Source organism: Salminus brasiliensis, chromosome 4 (assembly GCF_030463535.1).
Source record: "Salminus brasiliensis chromosome 4, fSalBra1.hap2, whole genome shotgun sequence".
In the NCBI taxonomy this organism is placed as follows: domain Eukaryota; kingdom Metazoa; phylum Chordata; class Actinopteri; order Characiformes; family Bryconidae; genus Salminus; species Salminus brasiliensis.
Window position 1 is genome coordinate 30,245,141 of NC_132881.1, and position 19,928 is coordinate 30,265,068.

Below are 19,928 nucleotides of genomic sequence, written 5' to 3' on the forward strand. Positions count from 1 at the left end.
GTTACCAAAAGCACCGCTAGAGGTCGCAGTGCCTCACTGCTCTGTTCTGCACTGTAGTGCAGCGCCTGTGATTGTCAGAGCAGCAGCAGGTCAGTCCAGCAGCCAGTCTTCTCCTCCTGCTGCAGCACAACCTGCTGCTGCCTGACGGGAGAACACAGCAGGTCACTGAAACAGACGGAGTAGCGCAGAGACGCGGTAAGTCCTGTGTTTTGCTAACGGATCCAGCTTTCTGTATTTATCAGCGATACCTTTATCCCTTTCTAGCCTTTTTAACTGCTGCATGGAAGCCTCCCTGTTTACACATTTGTTTCCGGAGACCCCAGAGCCATTACTCAAATGCAAAACAGCAGCAGGACAGCTGAGTGGACTTTTCAGACACTTGCTAGTGGATATCTGAACAGTGCTGCTCTCAGCTGCGAGGCTGACCGCTGCGTTTTATCACTGTAACTCTTGTCATCCTTTTTTAAGATGCTCTGCTGTAAGCGTATATATCCAGTATCACGGAAAACTGAACCAGTTAAGGGGTGGAATATACAACTGTGGTCAAGTTTATTAACACTTATGGATGTGACTGTCATGGCAAAAATAAAGTAATTGGGTATCACCACACCTTCACCCCATGCAACACACTGTAACAATGTAAACATCTCAGATATCCACCTCTATATCAACCTAAATTGCTTTAAACCAGTGCAGTATTGTAAATAGAGAGTATGTATAGTGTGTGTATAATGTGGGTATAGAATATGTAATATAAGTTCATGTGTAAATATTCAGTATTTCTATTTTGTAAATATCTGTGTTTTGACAAGATTTAATTAGTTCCTTTTATTTTCAGTCAGATACACAAATACACAAACATCACCCCTAATATATTAAATATATCTTGGCCATTTGCATTTGCTAGCCATCAACATGTTTTCACAATTCTGGTTGGATGTTTAAAACTTTTATTGGCTGAATTAATAGAGTTCAGTTCAATTTGATGTTTTCCTGGCATGGACAGTCCATGCACAGTCCACATATTTGAGGTCAGACCATCTAAAGGCTTACTGTTAGCACAGACTTCCTAGCTTCCTTTATCCATTTCACAACATTTTTTGATGTGTGTTTTGGGTCTTTGTCCTTTTGAAACTCCCAGATGTGTCAAAATTTCAACCATTTAGTTGATGGGTTGAGGTTATGCTAACAGGGTTGATACGGATCCTGGAAAACCTGGAAAGCCATGGTAAATAAACATGCTAAAATCTAGTACTAAATAGTCCTTGAAAAATAACAAAATTCAATAAAAAAAAAACTACTTAAAAGTCATGGGAAATATTGTAATGAACTCCTGTTGTCATTTTATATGATCATATATAACACAAACTTTTATAGTAGCAACATTTTTCACATGACCAATTGCTGCCCATATTTCATATGAGCATGCACAGTTTTGGCATGTCTGGACAGTCTTTCAGCTACTAGCGTGGACTAAATATGAAAAGTCATGGAAAGAATTTGAAATTGGTCAAAGTGTATGAACCCTGTGCTAAAGAGTTCCATTGTGTGTAATGGACCAGTACCAAAACAGTGTTAAGCATGTTGTCATCTCAATCAACATTTGTACAGTGCTCTTGGAGTTTATCAGTAAGTAAAGGAGATGTATCTATGACTATTGAAACTTTCCTACTTTTTTGGTTCACGTTGTCAGCTGCAAACTTTAGTCGAGCTTAAAGGTGACGACTTTGGAGCAGTGGCTTTGGCAGTCACACTGGTGTTCCAGCAGATTCCAGTTCATTGGGGGGCTGTGCTTTGGTGGTTCCTGGGTTGTGCCTGACCCTCCAAACCAACTTCCTCTCAGTTCAGGGTGACAGTGTGGGTCTTTTACCAGACCCTGACAAAGTGGCTACACCTCCCAACAACATGACATTGCAGTCCATAATAAGTGTATGCAAATGTCCGACTGCACCTGTACATATTAAGCAGCATGTGAACAGTCAGTTCTAGTAATTAAAAGTCATTTTTTTACAATGTATCATTTTAGGACACAGTATGGTCAGATGATTCCACAACAAAACATGGGGTGTTCAGTTATTGTTTGTTTCTTTCTTTTTGAATCTAGGACATTTTGTTTGGAAGGGAATGTACCTGCAATCTGTCTGGACAGGCATCAGTGTCCATACAGTGAGGTAATTCGACAAACTAAAAGGCGTCTCTATGGTTCCTGGTTACTTTCTGGTTATGGGGAATGGTTCGATCAAAGCCCCTCGGCTAGAGGAGACATGCTTGGGATCCAGTGTTAAAGAGACTCCGTTGTGGGAGTCTGCAGAGCACTTGAAGGTGAGGATCGCCCGACTGGAAGAGGAACTGGCCCGCCGGGACCAGGAGCTCCGTGCTCAGGAGCTGCAGCTGCAGACTCTGCAGAGAGAGCTGGAAGCCAAAGTGTTGCAGGTCGATAAGCTTCAGGATGCCATTGGCTATAACAACCTGGGACGTTCACCTCCAGCCCCAGCCAGGCACAGCCGCAGGCTGCTTAGCGTCATCAACCAGGGATCCACGCGCTTCCACAGGGTGGCTGTAGAGGTGCACCGCCGCCTCAAGGCCAAGGAGGGTGTGTCAGCCGAGCCCACATCAGGACACTTCTGCAACGGACACAGGGGCCATCATGTGTCCATAGAGAGAACACGCATACGCAAAGAGTCAAGGTGAGTGGGGTCAGAACACTGAAGGAGCAGGCTAAGGATCGTATTATATGTTATATGATAAAAAATACAAAACATACCTTTTAAAATCTTACAGATCAGATCCCAATCAGGTTATATTGTCTCCCCGCTCAAATCGTATTGCTGAATTAGTTTAGTTTAGTAGAAACTTTTCTTAAAATGACAATATATTTGAAATTAAATTAAATATCTTATATTCCAGTCTGACTCACCTCCTTGACCACTCAATTCCCAGTTCCTTTAAAACACTGCAGTTACGTTTTATGTGTGTGTGTGTGTGTGTGTGTGTGTGTGTGTGTGTGTGTAGTGCTACACACTCTGTACTGATATCTGTTTTTTGTCGACTACTAATGTGAATTAACTGGTTTATAGTGAGGTGAATGCTCTAGATTTTAGGTCTCTATCATGTGTGTGTGTATGATCAGTAGCATTAGCCTTCACTTAGTTCTAAATGTGGTCTTAAGTTCTAATTTAAAAACAAAGAATGGCATGCGGTTCTGGCACCGGTGCAGTTGGTAGAACTGAGGTTCAGCAATGCTTTAATTAGGTTTTAGGTATGATGTTCTGTTTTCATGTTCCACTGTAAAATATCTCCACACAGAGACTCTAAACTTATTTATTTACCTTTTGAGAACGTTCCCCAGTGCTGCCAGCTGGACAATAATGTTTGTTAATGGCGCCTTGAGGACACCAGATGGTGCACTGATCATTGTGGTCCAAACTAAGACTCGGAACTGGATCAGGATTAAAATAGCCGATACCCGATTCATTAACATATGTCTGGAACGACCCTAATCCCAATCTGCTGAATAGGATTGAGACATCCCTATAAAACGTTAATTACGCTGAGAAGTATGTACAATTATCAACTTTATAAACACCACAGTGGAAGTAGATACATAGGTTGTTGAGTTGAGATGGCAATATGGTATTGATGGGTATTGCTATCAGACTGTGCAGCACAGTCACTAAGTAGTTTGACCATGGAAGTCTACATTCAGATGTTCATATTAAGTGAAGAGCTTCATTAAAGTTTAATAGTTTTTATTTTTAAAAATGTCAGGCTGCTTTTGTTACCAATACGCAATGTTTCAACATCAGTATCAGACATAGAAGTATTCTGCCGTCTTTTATCACACAAAGTTTAATTTTTTTTTCTGAGCACATAGTGGGTCAGTATTAAGCCATACTTTATTGGCCTGAAAATGTTCAAATTAGTTGGTCTTTAAAACATATGATCTAGTTTAATTAAAGTTCTGAAAGTTAACACTGCAATACCGGATGATTTTGGCCATTGATTAAATTGATCATTGACATTTTCGTACTGTCCCATTCCTAGTACAAAGGGTGATCAAACTATGTGGTTTTGTTTCTTTATCAAGTCACTGTATAATACCCTGACTCTCTTGGAGAGGGGAAACACTAGAACGCTTCTGACAAGGCTTTGTAGTATCTTCCTCCTAGAGCAGGCTTGAAAAGCATGCATTACCATAACACACTATGAAGAGGATGGAGAGCCTCAAGAGAACACAAAGGGTGGGCCATCTGTATGCATGGACAGAATCATTAGTGTTTTAATTAAACAGGCTGTATAAATCTGCTCTCTAATTCATTCAGAAGTTCCATTTTAGGCTAATGGAGAGACCTTGTTCTTCAGAAGTGGTAATGAGAGACAGAACTAGCCCTAAAGAGAGGGAGGAAAAAAGAAAACAGACTAGCGTGAGCATACAGAGCACATATAATAGTATAATAGTGTGGATCCATATAGCACAGATACTGAGAATGCTTATTCAACACACGTTTATGTTTGTTTATAGGTTGTACAGCCATTGGACCAAATTTCATAAATTGAAAAGAAGCAGAAAGAAACTTGAAAAATAAATGACCTGCTTTGGATATGAAGTCATTTACACTATTTTTTCCTTTTTTCCCCAGTTCAGTATTGCCAATTAACCCACTCGTTCATAGCTCCTAGCAATGCAGACAGACACCTGAGGCGGCCAACATTGCTTCAAGAGCACCAGCTACCCACCCGGAGAGACCTCCGGCCAATTGTGCTCTCTCAGACTCTGTCTGATAATGGCAAAGTGGCATGGCTCAGGATTTAAACTTGCAACCCCCAGGCCATAGTGTCAGCGCATTAGGCCACTGAGCCACTCAGAGCTCCATGGAGGACAATGGTATTACCCAAAACAAAATACCAGCCTCCCACAAACATAACATGTCATAACATGTCAACTCAGCATTGAGTATAAAAGTGAAATATAGGCAATTATTTTTGTAATAATAAAATGAATTATTTTAGAAAATTATATTGGCTTCTTATAAGCTAGCAGAAGTTTTAGCCGCAAAATATTAATATTGATTGGGATGGACCACATGAATTTAGCTTCTTAAATCAAGTTTTATTAAGTGCAGTTTTTGTTTTTATCCCAGGTACTATATTTTGACAATAAAATTCATGCATTGTTTAGCAGTTCTGGTTGTGGCACCATAAATGTTTGCACCCAAACTTTCCTTTAAAACAGACATTTTGTTATGTAATATTACCATAATCATCGCGTGAGTGTATTTCTGAAATATTCTGCCCTAATCTGTCCTTTATCCATCATAGCAGTTGTTACAAGCTAAACTTTAAGATTTGTATGCTATAAAATAGGGTACATGTCTCTAACTAGTAACTCTCTTTCCACAGCACCAAGAAACTAATTAATGAGGCCATTATGAATAATGACTTTCTGAAGAAGCTGGAGCCTCAGCACACTCGAGAGATGGTGGACTGCATGTATGAGAAGGTCTACACAGCCAGTCAGCTGGTCATTCAGGAGGGAGAGCCTGGAAACTACCTCTATGTGCTTGCAGGTCTGCTATGGGCTTTGTCTTACCCAGCAACATTTTGCTTTACTTCAAAATACTCCCTACAGCTCTAATTCTGTGCTTCACTTTGTGGTTTTTGGTGGGTGTATGTGCAGAGGGCTTGCTGGAGGTCATTCAGAATGGGAAGCTCCTGGGTCAGATGCGGCCTGGAACAGCTTTTGGAGAGTTGGCTATACTCTACAACTGCAAGAGAACTGCTACTGTTAAAGGTGAATGTGTGGCTGGCTCAAACAATCCCCACCAGACTTGTGATTGACTTGTTCAGCTTGTGCTTGTGGTGGGCTTGTTAAGTGCTTGTGAAACTGGATTTTTCTGCAGTATTTTAAAATAGTAAGCTTATGATCAGATCTGCAAATATAAGTATAGCAAAATGTATACATTTACAGCATATTGTTATTCAAAGATAAATTGTCAAAATGCCCTTAAATACAAAAGGTCGCTACATGGCCCCTGATAACATTTTCCATTTGTTTTCATGTGTTTCATAGTAAATAAAAATATATTATAAATTTTATATTATAAGAAAATACTACTAATAACTGTATAATAATAATTCAAGGGTTTAACTTTGCAAACACAAGCAAGTGAAGGGACATGCTTGTTATATACTTGTTGTAGGCTGACTGACCTCTGGTACGGCCTAATATAGCCTTCAGTTCTGTTTGAGTACATAATTTTGCCCCCTTTCCTGCTTGAGTCTGAGTACTGAATATTTAGTGTGTAGCTGAGACTGTGGAAATGACGCTGTTGGTGGTAATTTGCATGAAGTTTGTCCAGAAGGAGAGAGCAGAGTGAGCAGGATGCACACTAGCAGTTTGATGTGTCATATTTGATATATATGTGTATATAGAATTTTGCATGACACCACTGTATACATTATGTGTATAGTGTTTAAAATGTCAGCACTCACAACGAAAAACACTCCTGCATGACTGCATGACACTGCAAGCTGATTGTAGTTGTTCTGTCGTATTAGCTGTGACTCAGTCCCACATCTGGGCTCTGGACCGGCAGACATTTCAGAGCATCATGATGAGATCCACTCAGGCCAGACACGAGGAGTACTTCAGTTTCCTGCGCAGGTGCAAACATACCAAAACACACACATCTGTGCATATTGACTAGTATTGGATACATTATCAAGATGTGGCATCATGGCTCATATTTATTGTGGTTAATGCAGCTACATATACACTGATTAGCCATATCATTAAAAGTTAAGTGAAGTTAAGTGGAGAGTTAGGTCCTGAAGTGGACAGCCCGGTCCTGAAGATGATATGTTGGAAGCAGGAAAAATTGGCAAGTGTAAGAATCTGAGCGACATTGACAAGGGCCAAGTTGTGATATCTAGATGACTGGATCAGAACACATTTGTTCCCGATACATAGTGGTCAAAAGAAGGGACAACCGGTAAACTGGCAAAAGGGTCATAGTCCCCAGAGCTCATTGATGGACAAAGGTTGTCCTGTCTGGTCCAATCCTACTGTAGCACAAACAGCTGAAAATGTTACTGCTGGAAACTGCTCTTGTTAAGTCAGGTCAGGTCTAACCATCACCTTAAGCTCAGTAATTAAAGCAGTAAAAAGCACTTGAAAAAACACCACAATGAGCAAAACTGATACTGTGTATGTACAGTCAACAAAAACATGTTGTTATAAATTTAATCATAGAAAATATAGAACCTGTTTTTTATAACAATCTTTTCTGTTTTTGTAAACATATTTTTCTGTAGTGTGTCTTTACTGAAAGGTCTTCCGGAGGAGAAGCTTGCCAAAATTGTTGACTGTCTAGAAATTGTAAGTGACACTTTTCTGTGCTGATAGTGTGATATGCTATGTGATATATCAGTCATGACTGAGGCATTCAATTGGTTTTATGTTGATTGTAGGATTATTTTGATAAAGGAGAGTACATTATCCGTGAGGGGGAGGAAGGAAACACCTTCTTCATCATAGCTAAAGGAGAGGTATGAGGTCTCTATAAAAGTGACGAATTCTGTACATAATAATCATGTGTTGTATTTCTGTACAATGCTTCTGAAATGTTCTTAACCTGTACTGCTGTAAAATGACCCATACTGGCAATATGATAGTTCATTATACTTTTCTGAGCATATGGTGAATACAATCAGTGCTGAAAGAACACTGACCAACTGCACGTTTCATTACTAAGAGTAATTAGTCTGTTCAATTTGATGGCATGCTGCAAACGTTAAATTGCAATAACTGTGCGAAGTATGGGAAGTATGTGGATAGCATTGTTAAAATCTGCTGATTCGTCCTACTCCTAGGTTTCAGTAACCCAGAGCACAGAGGGCTATCCTGATCCTTTGGAGATTAAGACCCTGGGTGTGGGAGATTATTTTGGAGAAAAGGCTCTCATAAGGTTTGGATCTTTATTTCTTAACACTGGTTTTATTTAGGGCTCCGCAATATATTGTTTGTGAGTCAAGGTCACAATATTGGAACCGGCCAAACTGATATGATGGAAGGCTACAATATGCAAATGACCCCTTGTTTTATTACTGGAAGATGTGAGCAGAACAGCCACATGCTAAGATAAGTGTTTTGCCATTTTTTAATGAACCAAGTCAACTTAAAATTGTTTGGATAGCACATTTTACAACCTCATGTCACAAAGCAGCTTTACAAAAATCCAGAAATAAGACTAAGCCAAACACCCTTAAAACTGGAGAAAGAAAACAGCTAAAGAACCAAGATAGTAGGTGACATACCCTCTTTAGGTAAAAATCACTTATAATGGCTAATGAATAGAATAGTCACCTCAATACCACAGAAGTTCATTGTTATGAACAGGTGCACTGATATAAGCAAAGTGGTGGTTAGCAGTAGTAACAGAAACAAAATCAGTCCCATCATACAGCATCAGTCTCATGATCAGGCCCGTTTAACCTAAAATGACTTAATGTGGTAACAAAATGTTGGTTGAATGGACAAACCACTTTTTACAGTGTATATCCAATTACTGGTACATCAGGATGACGCAGAGATCAAGCTGCGTATGTAATCAAGTGGTTCATGTAATTCAGTAAAAGTTTATTGTTTAGCAAATAGTACAGGATGGCCCTTAACCACATTACATTGTTGATTTACCACTTCATTCAACAATATATACTCTCAAGGCTTATCACAGTTGCAATGTGTAGCAATATTACCACAGTAGAAGTATTTTGTCTCTATATTGCTGCCCTGGTTTAATTATACAGAGCCTCCAGTTCACTCTTCAGCACAACTGTGTCCTCTGTGATCTGATAGAGCTGCTTTCAGTGCCTTGTTCAATTTTTATTTTGTTTGCCATGTTCAGTGGTTGAGTGCTGTTTGCTGAGAGGGCTCTTTCTGAGTGCTTCTCTATGAAAGGATGTGGGTGGAGGAATGCTAGTCATGAGAGAATTCGTTTTATCACACTGTGCCATTGTCTACAAGCCAAGACTTGCCAGCTCGAATAGGCACAAGTAGGCAAACTCCAAAGGACGTTTTCAGATTATTCATTATCTTCTATGCAAGCATGCTAATATGTAAACCACTCTGATTCTCCCTACAGTGAAGATGTTCGTTCAGCTAATATCATTGCAAAGGAGAACGACACACAGTGTTTGGTAGTGGACAGAGAGTGAGTGACCTTGTCAACACAAGCTCATTAGTCTCTACATACACTTCTGGTTCAACACAGTCACCTAACGCTGTCCACTGGCTTCCCACAGCAACTTTAATCAGATGGTGGGGACATATGAGGAGCTGCAAGCGTATCTGCGAGAGTACGTGGAGCAGCTCTCTATAAGCGATGAGAGGAGGAATGCGGCGTAAGCACCACATTTACACACACTAGACACACTAGATCTGGACATATGGTTACCAGATTGTTATTAGATATGATTATACAATAAAAACTAACCATTTATCATAATTAATGAAAAACTACCTTCAAAAGGTTAAACTTACCAGTCTTCTCCTTCTTTTCATAAATAATGTTCTAAACAGTTGATTTTCATAAGTCTATAAGATGTAAGTTTATTCTTATGGATTCCTTGTTTTTCATTGACGCTAGTCTGGTCCTCATGTTAACAGCAGACCCCATAGGTACCAAAAGCCTAGACTCAAGCCTACACTCTTAAACATAAAGGAGAAGTAGAACCACTTTTGGTTCCGTAAAGAACTTGTTTATAATAGAGATTGGAGTTTGCAGTTTAAGGGGTGGGAGTGAAGAACCTAAACTGAGACCTTTACATTAGGTTAAGATTCTTTAGACTTTTATAATGTTCTTCACACTCACATGGTTCTTTATGAAACTGAAAGTGGTATCATCATCTGTCATCAGTCAAAGAAGGATTTGAAGCACCTTCAGTTTTAGGAGTGTAAATGTGGATAGCTCCACTAATGAAGCTTCACACTCATGAACCTTATGTCCCAAAATTGATGGTGTCTTTAAATGTCAGGCCTACGTAGGTGCTTTAATTTCTGTGTGTTACAAATCTAAAAAGAAAATATACCTTTGTGCCAAACATTATGGAGACCTCTGTTCCTGTAATGCATGGTGTATGCAGACTGTGCAGCATATAGCAAACAGCAAAGGAGCTTTCTAAAAGTTTATTATTGGCTTATGAGTGTTGTGAAGCATTATTCTCCTGTAAAAGTGTGAACAAAGTAATGTTGCTAAAGAGCTTCAGTGTCCTTACTACATCACCTAGCCCTTATAAACCTGTACTTTTATTTTCAAATAAAAAAGCAAGATATCATTTAAAAGTGTTGTGTGTGTGTGTGTGTGTTGTGGTGCTGTAGGACGCAGTCGCCGCTGTATGAACGAGGTCCAGAGGCGGCTGAGCTTCGCAGTCTGAGGGAAAAAGCTGCACGCTTGTCCAGCTGCTCATTCCTGCAGCAGCTGCATATTGTGGCCACACTGGGCATGGGAGGCTTTGGCCGAGTGGAGCTGGTGAGCACCATTCTAAAGAAAGTAAATGTAATTGTATTCGTTTCATTAATCGCTGGGTTCTTTGTGGATCAAACTCACAGGAATAACAACATTGAAAAACAACAATTCAAAATTAATATGCAAGTTATGAAGTCAGTCAGGATCTTGGGGTTAAGCAGACTGCTGAGTTAGCAGGAATGGGTTGACTCATCAAATCTTGTTGCAGTTAAATTCAGGTTTGTATTGCACTGTGTGTCTCAGGTGAAGCTTAAAAATGAAGAGACTGCTTTTGCTTTGAAGTGCATTAAAAAGAAGCACATTGTGGACACTAGGCAGCAAGAGCACATCTACTCAGAGAAGAACATCCTACAACAGACCAACTGCAACTTCATTGTCAGGTCAGTCTTATTACATCTCATTGCTTTTTGGCTAAATTTTATATCTTCAAAATGATAGCTTTATGAGAAAAGTAAAATATTTTTTAGAAGCTATAAAGCTATATGTAAAAAATACATAAAAAGCTTTAAATAGAAGTTGTATATACAAATAGAAAATTTTATTCTGAGTGATTTTGGACCATTTTTATTCATCTATTGATTGAAAGGTCAACTGCTGATTTCAAAATAAATATAAAAAATAAACAGCCTTTTAACAGATTATTTCATTCATTTCATTATACAGTTTTTATTAGAATATTCATGTTAGATAAAATGCAGACAGTTTCCTAAATTGCAGACAGTAATATTAATGCCTCTTGAATAACTCTCTATGCTTAATTAATTAAGTCAGTGAAAGTGTTGCATAATAGCATTAACATTCTGAATGCTGCTGATGAGCTTGATTTACATTTGAAAATATGGAGCTTTTCTAGGCTGCAGAGTGGTATAAGATACCTTTGACACTCCAAGTACTGTTATTTTTTTAGGACAAAGAGGCCCCAATGTACACATACTGTAAATGTTAAGGGTAGCGGATGCAGGTGACAGAACCTTTTAGAGGTTGCTAAGGAACAACCTGAAGAATTTAGGCCCCATTTGCTTTTGTACGGGTGCATAGTCTAGCTGGATATTGGCTACGAGCTTGCAGACATTTCCAGATAAGCCTCATGGAGTGGTCGTTTTACTGTGAGCAAGTATTTTAGATGTTTCTATGTGTTTCTATAGTGCCTGTCTTACAAACAAAACGACAAAAAAAATAAATTTTCATTATAACTTGTTTTGTTTGTTTGTTTGTGTTTCATGTGTCAGACTGTTCCGGACATTCCGAGATGAAAAATATGTTTACATGCTTCTCGAGGTTTGTCTTGGCGGAGAGTTATGGAGTGTACTAAGGGACATGTGAGTGTAGGTTATTTTTATACTCCACCAAACCCATTGTAACTAGTAACTGCAGCCATTGTTCTTCATTAGAAAAACAGTAACTTGATTACCATAATAATTACTGACAGTAATTGTTCAGATAATAATTTCTTTTGTAATCTACTTATTAGAATGCAAAATAAAACTCTCAGAAATGTAATTTCTTTCATTTATGTCTGTTCTGTTAAATGTTATTTAGGAGTTTCTTTGAGGAGGCCACTGCTCGGTTCTGTATTGGTTGTGTACTGGAGGCCTTTGATTACTTACATGGAATGGGTATTGTTTACCGAGACTTAAAGCCAGAGAATCTACTCCTGGATGCCGAGGGCTACGTGAAAATGGTGATTTTATAATGCATGATTGCTCTGATCAGTTTTGTACCTTTACAGCGGAACAAACATGTACAGCCTGTCTGCTTGTATGTTTTATATCTGTATTTTTATTCCAGACTGATTTTGGGTTTGCAAAGAGAATTGGCTTAGGAAAGAAAACATGGACATTCTGTGGAACTCCAGAATATGTGGCCCCTGAGGTTATCATGAATAAAGGCCATGACTTTGGAGCTGACTGCTGGTCCCTAGGCATCCTCATATTTGAGCTCCTTACTGGGAGGTAGGCATCGTCATGTGTATGGAAAAACAGTCACTCTATGCCTAATCATCCTTTAAAGTGACAGTTTAACCAGAAAAATTAATACTCTTTATTATACATCTTTATATCTTCCATCTTCCCTCGTAGTCCTCGTTTCTCAGGGTCGGATCTCAAGCATCAAACAGTGTCCTGGTTGGATAATCCTAAAGTTATCTAATTTTGAGAAAGGCACCTAACCCCAATTTTCTCAATGGGCTCTGAGGTGGCTTCCAACCACTCACCTCCAATATACTAGTGTGTGTTTGTTCACTGACACATGAGTGCAGAGGTTAACTTCTTCCTTCTATGAATACAGAGGTTAACTTCTGCTGTACTGCGGTGTTACTATTCTCATTCCTATTCTAAGCCTAATTGGGATTACTTAACTACTTCTCGCGGTTTGAGGCACATATGTGATGCAAATATTATTTAGGCATACAGTTTACAAGGGAGATGTATTGGCAAGAACCTGGCAATGTAAACCACATCACGAAACAGGGGTATATCATGATTTACTATTTAGTGATACACTGCAGTACTGTCCGCAAGGTGATATATTGTGAGGCTGTTTAAATCAAATTTTAGGAAAACTGTCACAGCATAAAAACACATCATCAATTGCATAAACACCTGAGTAAAAGAAGAGTTTACTTTTTATCCTGTCAGAACAGTGATCTGAAGACTGAAGAATACAACACTGCTATCTAACGGACGGGATTTAAACACAACACAAAATGAACCACTGCCACAAATCTTTGCATGTAGACTATTCATTAAAACTCAATACTGTGTTTCTGAGAACTGAGAAGTGTTGCAAAACTTAACATTGCAATACTTCGATATATCAGTATTCTTTACACTCCTACAGTTTACACAGTACTAATTGGTGGTCATAAGAATTTAATTAGTTGTTAACTTCCTTTACTTGTTATCTTGAGTCCAAAACCAAAGAGGGAAATTTCAGATCCCAAGCATGTCTCAGCTTTTCAGGGAAACATTGTTTCAATTTGACTTGTTTTACTGGACGATCAGATTATCCAAGCCTCTGTCTAAGCCTCTGTCTAATGCATGCTTGAATACGTCATACGTCATCACGTATGTTATGCCCTAAGCTAATATAGCTCCATATGTTGCATTCTGCCTCTATGCCGAAACTGACAAGCATGCTTGACTAACACTTTGTGGTCCTTCAGTGCCACATCCAGCAAAAGGCTGCCTCTTAGAGCACGGTTGACAGCCATGATGCCTCAAAGAGCATTACCATGGCAACAGGCTGATGGTGTATAATAGGAGGAGTTGTAGAAGTGCAGGTGATTAGCTCCACAAAGCCTTTGTCAGATGATGCCTTATTGGGTCTGTATCTACATAGAAGTGAATGTATTTCTCATTGAGGATTTAGAATGTTGGCCTATTATTCATGAGTGTTTAACAGAACTGGTGTATGTTAGTGTAGGATAGTGGGTAACAGCACCACTTGGGCAAGACTCCTAACACTACATTCACCTATCTCTACCTTTCTCAATGTCGGATCTCCACTATATATATATATATATATATATATATATATATATATATATATATATATATATATATATATATATATACATATATATAGCATATTGTATAGTATGTGATGACATGTGACTCTTCTATCTTTCCTCCTAGTCCTCCTTTCTCAGGGTCGGATCCTATCAAGATCTACACTATGGTTCTCCACGGCATAGAGAAAGTGGACATTCCCAAAAGGATCAGCAAGCGTCCAGAGGATTTAATCAGGAGACTCTGCAAGTAAGTCAACATTGTAAACATTACTGTGGGTTTAGCATTGTACTACTTCAAGCAGCACCAACACACAGCTTGCGTAATCTCTATAGAAAAACATTAGCATGGAAAGGAGCACTCTTAAAGCAGTTGCACATGAGCCTAAGGTCAGCATGACCAAAGACAACTGTCAACTAGAGGATATAACAAAATCTTTAGGCTTAGGGAGAATGGCATTCAGACCATTTCAGACCAACATACACCCCTGACCTCACTGGTTGGCTTATCAGTAGTAGTTTTGTAAAAAAGGGATAAGATGAACACAATATAAAAAGATAAATAAAAACAAAACAAGTATCAACCTCTTAATCCACATCGAAATAGATGATCTCCATAATCAAGGGTGAATGACTCTGGTTTGTCCAACATTGGTGACATCAGAAAAGAACCGTTTAGACAGCAGCAAAGGCATAATCACACAGAGCATCGGATACTAACAATAGGGCTAATAGTCCCCTGCCATAAAAGCTATCTTTAGTGCACTTCAAGTGTCCAGAAATTGCTGTGTGACCACGAATGCACCACTAAATTATCTCAGAACAGTCATCTAGATGATTGTTTGGACTAATGATAAAACTGACCTAATATTTTAGGAAACATTAAGCTGTTAGATTGCAACAAAACATGACTGAGCTAAGAACCAGTTTGTATCACGCTGAATGTACATGTTTACTGAACTGTAGAATAGCACATTTAGAAAAACTGCATATAGATAGATATGTGGTCTGTTAATAAATGTATAAGCTAGCATGTGTTAATAATGTTAATAGCATGGTACAGAGACAAGGTAATAGCTGGATAATAGCTGTAAAATATTGACCTCTTCAAATGCTAATTTAAAACAAAACATTTTCATTTAGTTATACTGCTTAATGTATATTCTATTTCATTGTTATATTTTATTACTGATGATTGTTTTCTGTTTATTCCATTTTCATTGAGTAACAAGTTGTGCTTTACATAATAGCTCAGTTTCAATCTGAATTTTTGTTGTTCATTGTTTTCTGTTATCACTTTTATTATTTTACCATCCATCTTTTGTCTTTTTAGTTGGAAATTCTTGTTTTTAATGCTTCTTTAATCTGTAAAAAAAAATTCAAGATTTGATTTGACTGAGACATGCTATATAAATAAAGTTTGATTGATTGATAATATCTGAAAATTAAAAATTCTAGATAGGTTTAATTAATTGATGCAATAACTTTATGGAAATGGTAATTTAGCTTAGACTTATGTCTTGCGCTACCTTAGTAGAATAAGCATAGCATGCAGGATCTTAACCTGGCGTCTAAAATATCCAAACACGCAAACATAAATATAATCTGACTGAACTAAGGTAAAGCCCAGAGCTTCCCAATTTACCACTGGATGTTGAACCACTACAATCAATCTTTTACTCTGTTCCTCTTTGTCTTCAGGCTCAATCCTGCAGAAAGACTTGGCAATAAGAAAAATGGCATCATTGACATCAAGAAACACAAGTAGGTCATGTTCTATCTAGCAAATCAGAATACAATGACGAGATTATTAGAGATGCTATCACAGCCCCTTTCCTGGCATTCTACCCACAAATGTCCACAATAATTCTTTAGCCTGATTGTCATGCTTTGGCATAGGTGTTCTTCTGCCCAAAACATATATTGTTAGACAGAAACCCACTAATCTGCTGTTCAGTCTATTTTGAATCAGTGCCAAATCTCCTTTGCTCTGTTTGTCCTAGCACAATGGGCAGCAGACAGAGCCCTTCTCCAAATTAGCCCCACTCTGGCAAAATTGTCAAAAGCAGACCAAGAGCACATTCACAGGGGAAACAATTAGTGGACAGAATGAGACACACAGCTGTTGCCATCAGACATCAGCAGAGCAGTGGAGCTGCAGACAACAGGGTGATGCTGACGCACTTGAGTGGTCCGTTACCAGTCATCAGAGCAACAGTGCCTGAAACACAGACACGTCCTGTGGGCAAACCAGGCTGTGCAGACAGAGGAGTACATATGTTTACTATGCATTTGTAATACAAAGGTGGTGGAAATATATGAAGTATATATGAAGACTAATGTCATGCCATCTAGTGCCATCCAGTGTCCTTGGTATCAAAATTATAGACAGAATATTATGCTAATCAGACATCCTGACACTCATGTGTGCTGCTGATTGTCATAAATATGTATGTTTGGTAGAGAATGTATGGTTGATGAGTCAAGCATTATCTTACGCTGTCTGAGAGTCTTATTTTTAGTGTCGAGCTTGTCTTGTGTGTACGAGGTCTAGTGTGTGTCTAGTCACTGGCATGTTCTGTTCTTGAAACCAGTTCATCATTAGTTATTTTCCCATAGGAAGTTATTTGATGGATCTGTAGCCCTCTAATCTGATACCTAGTGCATGACATGCTCACTATAATAAAGAGAGTTTGTGCATTCAATTGCTTCTTCTTTCACAGGTGGTTTCAGGGTTTCAACTGGGAGGGATTGAGACGGAGGAAATTGACATCTCCACTAAAGAGAGAGGTGAAGCAACTTGTTTGTAGTTGAATTGGTGCATAAATAAATACAGAATACAAAAGAGTTTAAAAATAGACAGATAAATTCAAAGAAATACTTAATAAGATGCAATCATACATTATTAACTATACATAACTATAGCACAGTTTGTAATTTAAGTATATTATCTAGTATATGTCTAAAAAAAACTGTATTTCCCCAAAAGGGCAACTTTACAGGAGATCAAGTAATTTTGGAGCATTTCTGTTGGTCTATTAATCATGACATCTTTACACAATTTAAAAGAAGGACTACTAGATTCAGGTTATTTTAAAAAGTTAAAAACATCAAAAAAAACAAAAACAAAGACGATACACAGTAATACAGATAAAGTAGGATATTACTGGGTAATAAGTACAAATATAAAAGGTTACAAAATGTACACGTCCACAGTTTCTGAAGTCTACATGTTCTCAATATGTAAGATAAAAGTACAGGGTGCTTACAGTTGTGTAAAAAAAAACAAAAAAAAAACTAGTTGCTTATTTTTGCTTATTTATCACACTTGATTGTTAACAGTTATTAAAACATCTAACCTTATTTCCTGTCAGTTACTGTCTTCACTTATGCAGAACCTTCACAGCAATGTAAAGTAGACTAATACAAACCACACACCATGCCATGATCCAAAAACATTCCAAAAGAAATGAGAAAGAAAATTATTAATTTATATAAGTATACAGTGAGCGCCATTATCTCCAAAGGGCAAAACTTGGAACAGTGGGTAATATTCCCATACGTGGCCAGACAACCAAAACAAAAGAATGCAGACAGACATCTGAAGAAAATCTAAAGCTAAAACAGCTTTATTCCACAATAAGAACATCTTAACAATGGTTAAAACACGGTGGTGGTGGTAGTGTGATGGTTTGGTAAAGCTGTGCTGCTGTAAGGCTTGATCTTGCCATAATGGGCAGACCTATGAATGACTAGGTGTCTGAAAACTTGTAAATGATATTTTACATAATATTACATAAATAAACATACTCGTGTTTTCCTCATCTTGTATTTCATGTTGTATGAAACTGTTTATTGTAATATATATTACAATATATATATATATTTACTGTCAAGGTTTTTTGTTCTAAATATGAACTTGATTTATTCAGTTGAAAGGCCCTTTGGATCACAGTCATTTCGACATGTTTCCTCCTGAGCTGGAGGAACCTCCAGATGAACTTTCTGGTTGGGATAAAGACTTCTAAGGATGCTGCTGTCCATAAACTTCCAGAAACGAAACACTTCTAAGACGCTGCCAGCCAGAACCTAGAGAGTCCTCACATCTGGCTGATGTAGTACACAAAGAAAGACAGAAAGACATGATTGTCTACTCAGTGATTACTACTGTGTGTATTAGAAACTTCCTTGCTGTCTTAAAGAACTTCCATACTGTCCTGGATGCTAAAACACCAAACAGCATGTATGACACAGGAGTCAGGGATCCATGTGTCCCATTCAACAATTTAAGAAAAATACTTATGTATGAAGCACATAAAAGACTTGGAAAAAAAAAGATTTGAAAGTATTGAACATACTAGACCATGCCTCATTTAATTTCCTTAGATATCACTAAGTAATTCTTTAGTGTAAAATGGTTTTAACTGATCGTTTGCAGAGATACTAATTCACTCATGTCTTTTATTTTACACACTTGAATTTTTTTTACTTGGAATCCAGATCTTCCTTAAAAAAGTGTTTGTTGTCAGTGATCAGGAGGGCACTATTCTTGACTGTTCTTTGTGTCAATCAGTAATCTCCAGATCAGTGTGTCTGAGTGTAGAGTTGGGCAATATTGATCATTTCAGTATTCAATATTATACCAAAGGGAACCTTTTTTATTTGTAACTGTAAACCTGAATTTCACAATTCACAATTTATTCAATTTTATTCAATCTTAAATTGTCCAGTTCAAAACAATCTGAAGCATCTAGCAAATTACACACCATGTTAACCATGTTTTTTTGTTTTGTTTTTGTTTGACCGGTTTAGGTAATATATTGTCCAGCACTTTTCAGAATTTGTCACTTGTATGCTTATGTACATAATATGATTAGCTTCAGGTGTTTGTTCATTTAATTTAATTTTATTTTATTTGTATTTACATTTAACCTGTGATATTGTTCTTTTTAATTAAATGTACAGCCATGACAACATTATTACTTTTTAAAGGATAATAAACATTACACTGCTTTCTTCCTTTGAATCACACTGTTGTCTGTTTGTGCACACGCTTTCTACAAAAACCAACACGAATCTCTACAATAATATCTGCATTTAGTTCAACTTTAATTCACTATTTGTTGGGTACTGTTTCAGTCAAATGGTCAGCGGTGGAGCAGCAGTGCTCTCTGCTGACCAAACACAGGAGGCACAATCGACGCAGAGTGTGAAACCAAGGCCTCGCTCAGCTGAAGCAGTGGGGTTTATCTTGCGCATCCACAGATAGAGGCTAAACAGTACTGTGTTTACGGCTGATTTAATAAGACACAAGTAGACAGAAGTGCTTACTACTGCTTTTATGATGCTGTTATGTATGAATTTATTATGAGTATAAAATATGACATTTCTACTGGAAAACCCCCACACGTCAGATTTCCTACTTGGAAACCTGGGTGAGCCTCACGAACTACGAGCTCAAAATCCAAGGTGGCGGCATCGTCGCTACATCAAGAGTAGTGAAAGCAGCGGTATTATAGCTACCGTTTATTACCACGTCTATCAGTTTATTTCTCGTTAAATTTCTTGTTATACTGTTCATCTTCTATCTGTGGACGTATTTTCCATGACGTTGGGATGCGCAAAATACTGTATAATACGTTATCAACTGGTCTTAGTAACAGTGCTAACCTGGGACATAATTTTAGTTAGATTTGCTTTAAACACTGATGAAAGATTTACACCACCAGTTGCGGTAAACTCCGAAGTCTTTGGCTAAATGTTTTTTTGGGGGAAATATTTTGAAATATTGTAAAAATTATCGGAACTTTTAACTTCCACCGCGAGCAACTCGGATGTGACGTCATTCCCAGTTCCGACTTTCGAATTAAATGGAACGCAGTGCGGCCATCGTG

The 19,928-nt window shown here is 38.0% G+C and overlaps 1 protein-coding gene across 1 annotated transcript; it reads left to right on the forward strand.

Annotated features, from left to right (window-relative positions):
- Positions 1 to 126: 126 nt before the first annotated feature.
- On the forward strand, positions 127 to 18,974 carry prkg2l (protein kinase cGMP-dependent 2, like). The gene is made up of 19 exons (XM_072676922.1): positions 127 to 195; positions 2,105 to 2,687; positions 5,401 to 5,567; positions 5,678 to 5,791; positions 6,559 to 6,664; positions 7,315 to 7,378; positions 7,471 to 7,548; positions 7,873 to 7,967; positions 9,144 to 9,212; positions 9,304 to 9,402; positions 10,379 to 10,529; positions 10,770 to 10,906; positions 11,756 to 11,845; positions 12,066 to 12,207; positions 12,315 to 12,478; positions 14,162 to 14,284; positions 15,736 to 15,798; positions 16,758 to 16,824; positions 17,967 to 18,974. The coding sequence occupies exons 2-19, from the start codon at positions 2,200 to 2,202 to the stop codon at positions 18,060 to 18,062; spliced, it is 2,313 nt and encodes a 770-aa protein (XP_072533023.1). The 5' UTR covers positions 127 to 195; positions 2,105 to 2,199; the 3' UTR covers positions 18,063 to 18,974.
- The last annotated feature ends 954 nt before the right edge of the window (positions 18,975 to 19,928 follow it).

Bases quoted from the DNA above. Each gene is read 5' to 3' on its own strand.
- prkg2l (XM_072676922.1), top strand. From the start codon at position 2,200: ATGGTTCCTGGTTACTTTCTGGTTATGGGGAATGGTTCGATCAAAGCC. The intron at 10,530-10,769 runs GTGAGCACCATT...TGTGTGTCTCAG, and splicing joins GCTTTGGCCGAGTGGAGCTG to GTGAAGCTTAAAAATGAAGA. The intron at 16,825-17,966 runs GTGAAGCAACTT...TGATTTATTCAG, and splicing joins CATCTCCACTAAAGAGAGAG to TTGAAAGGCCCTTTGGATCA.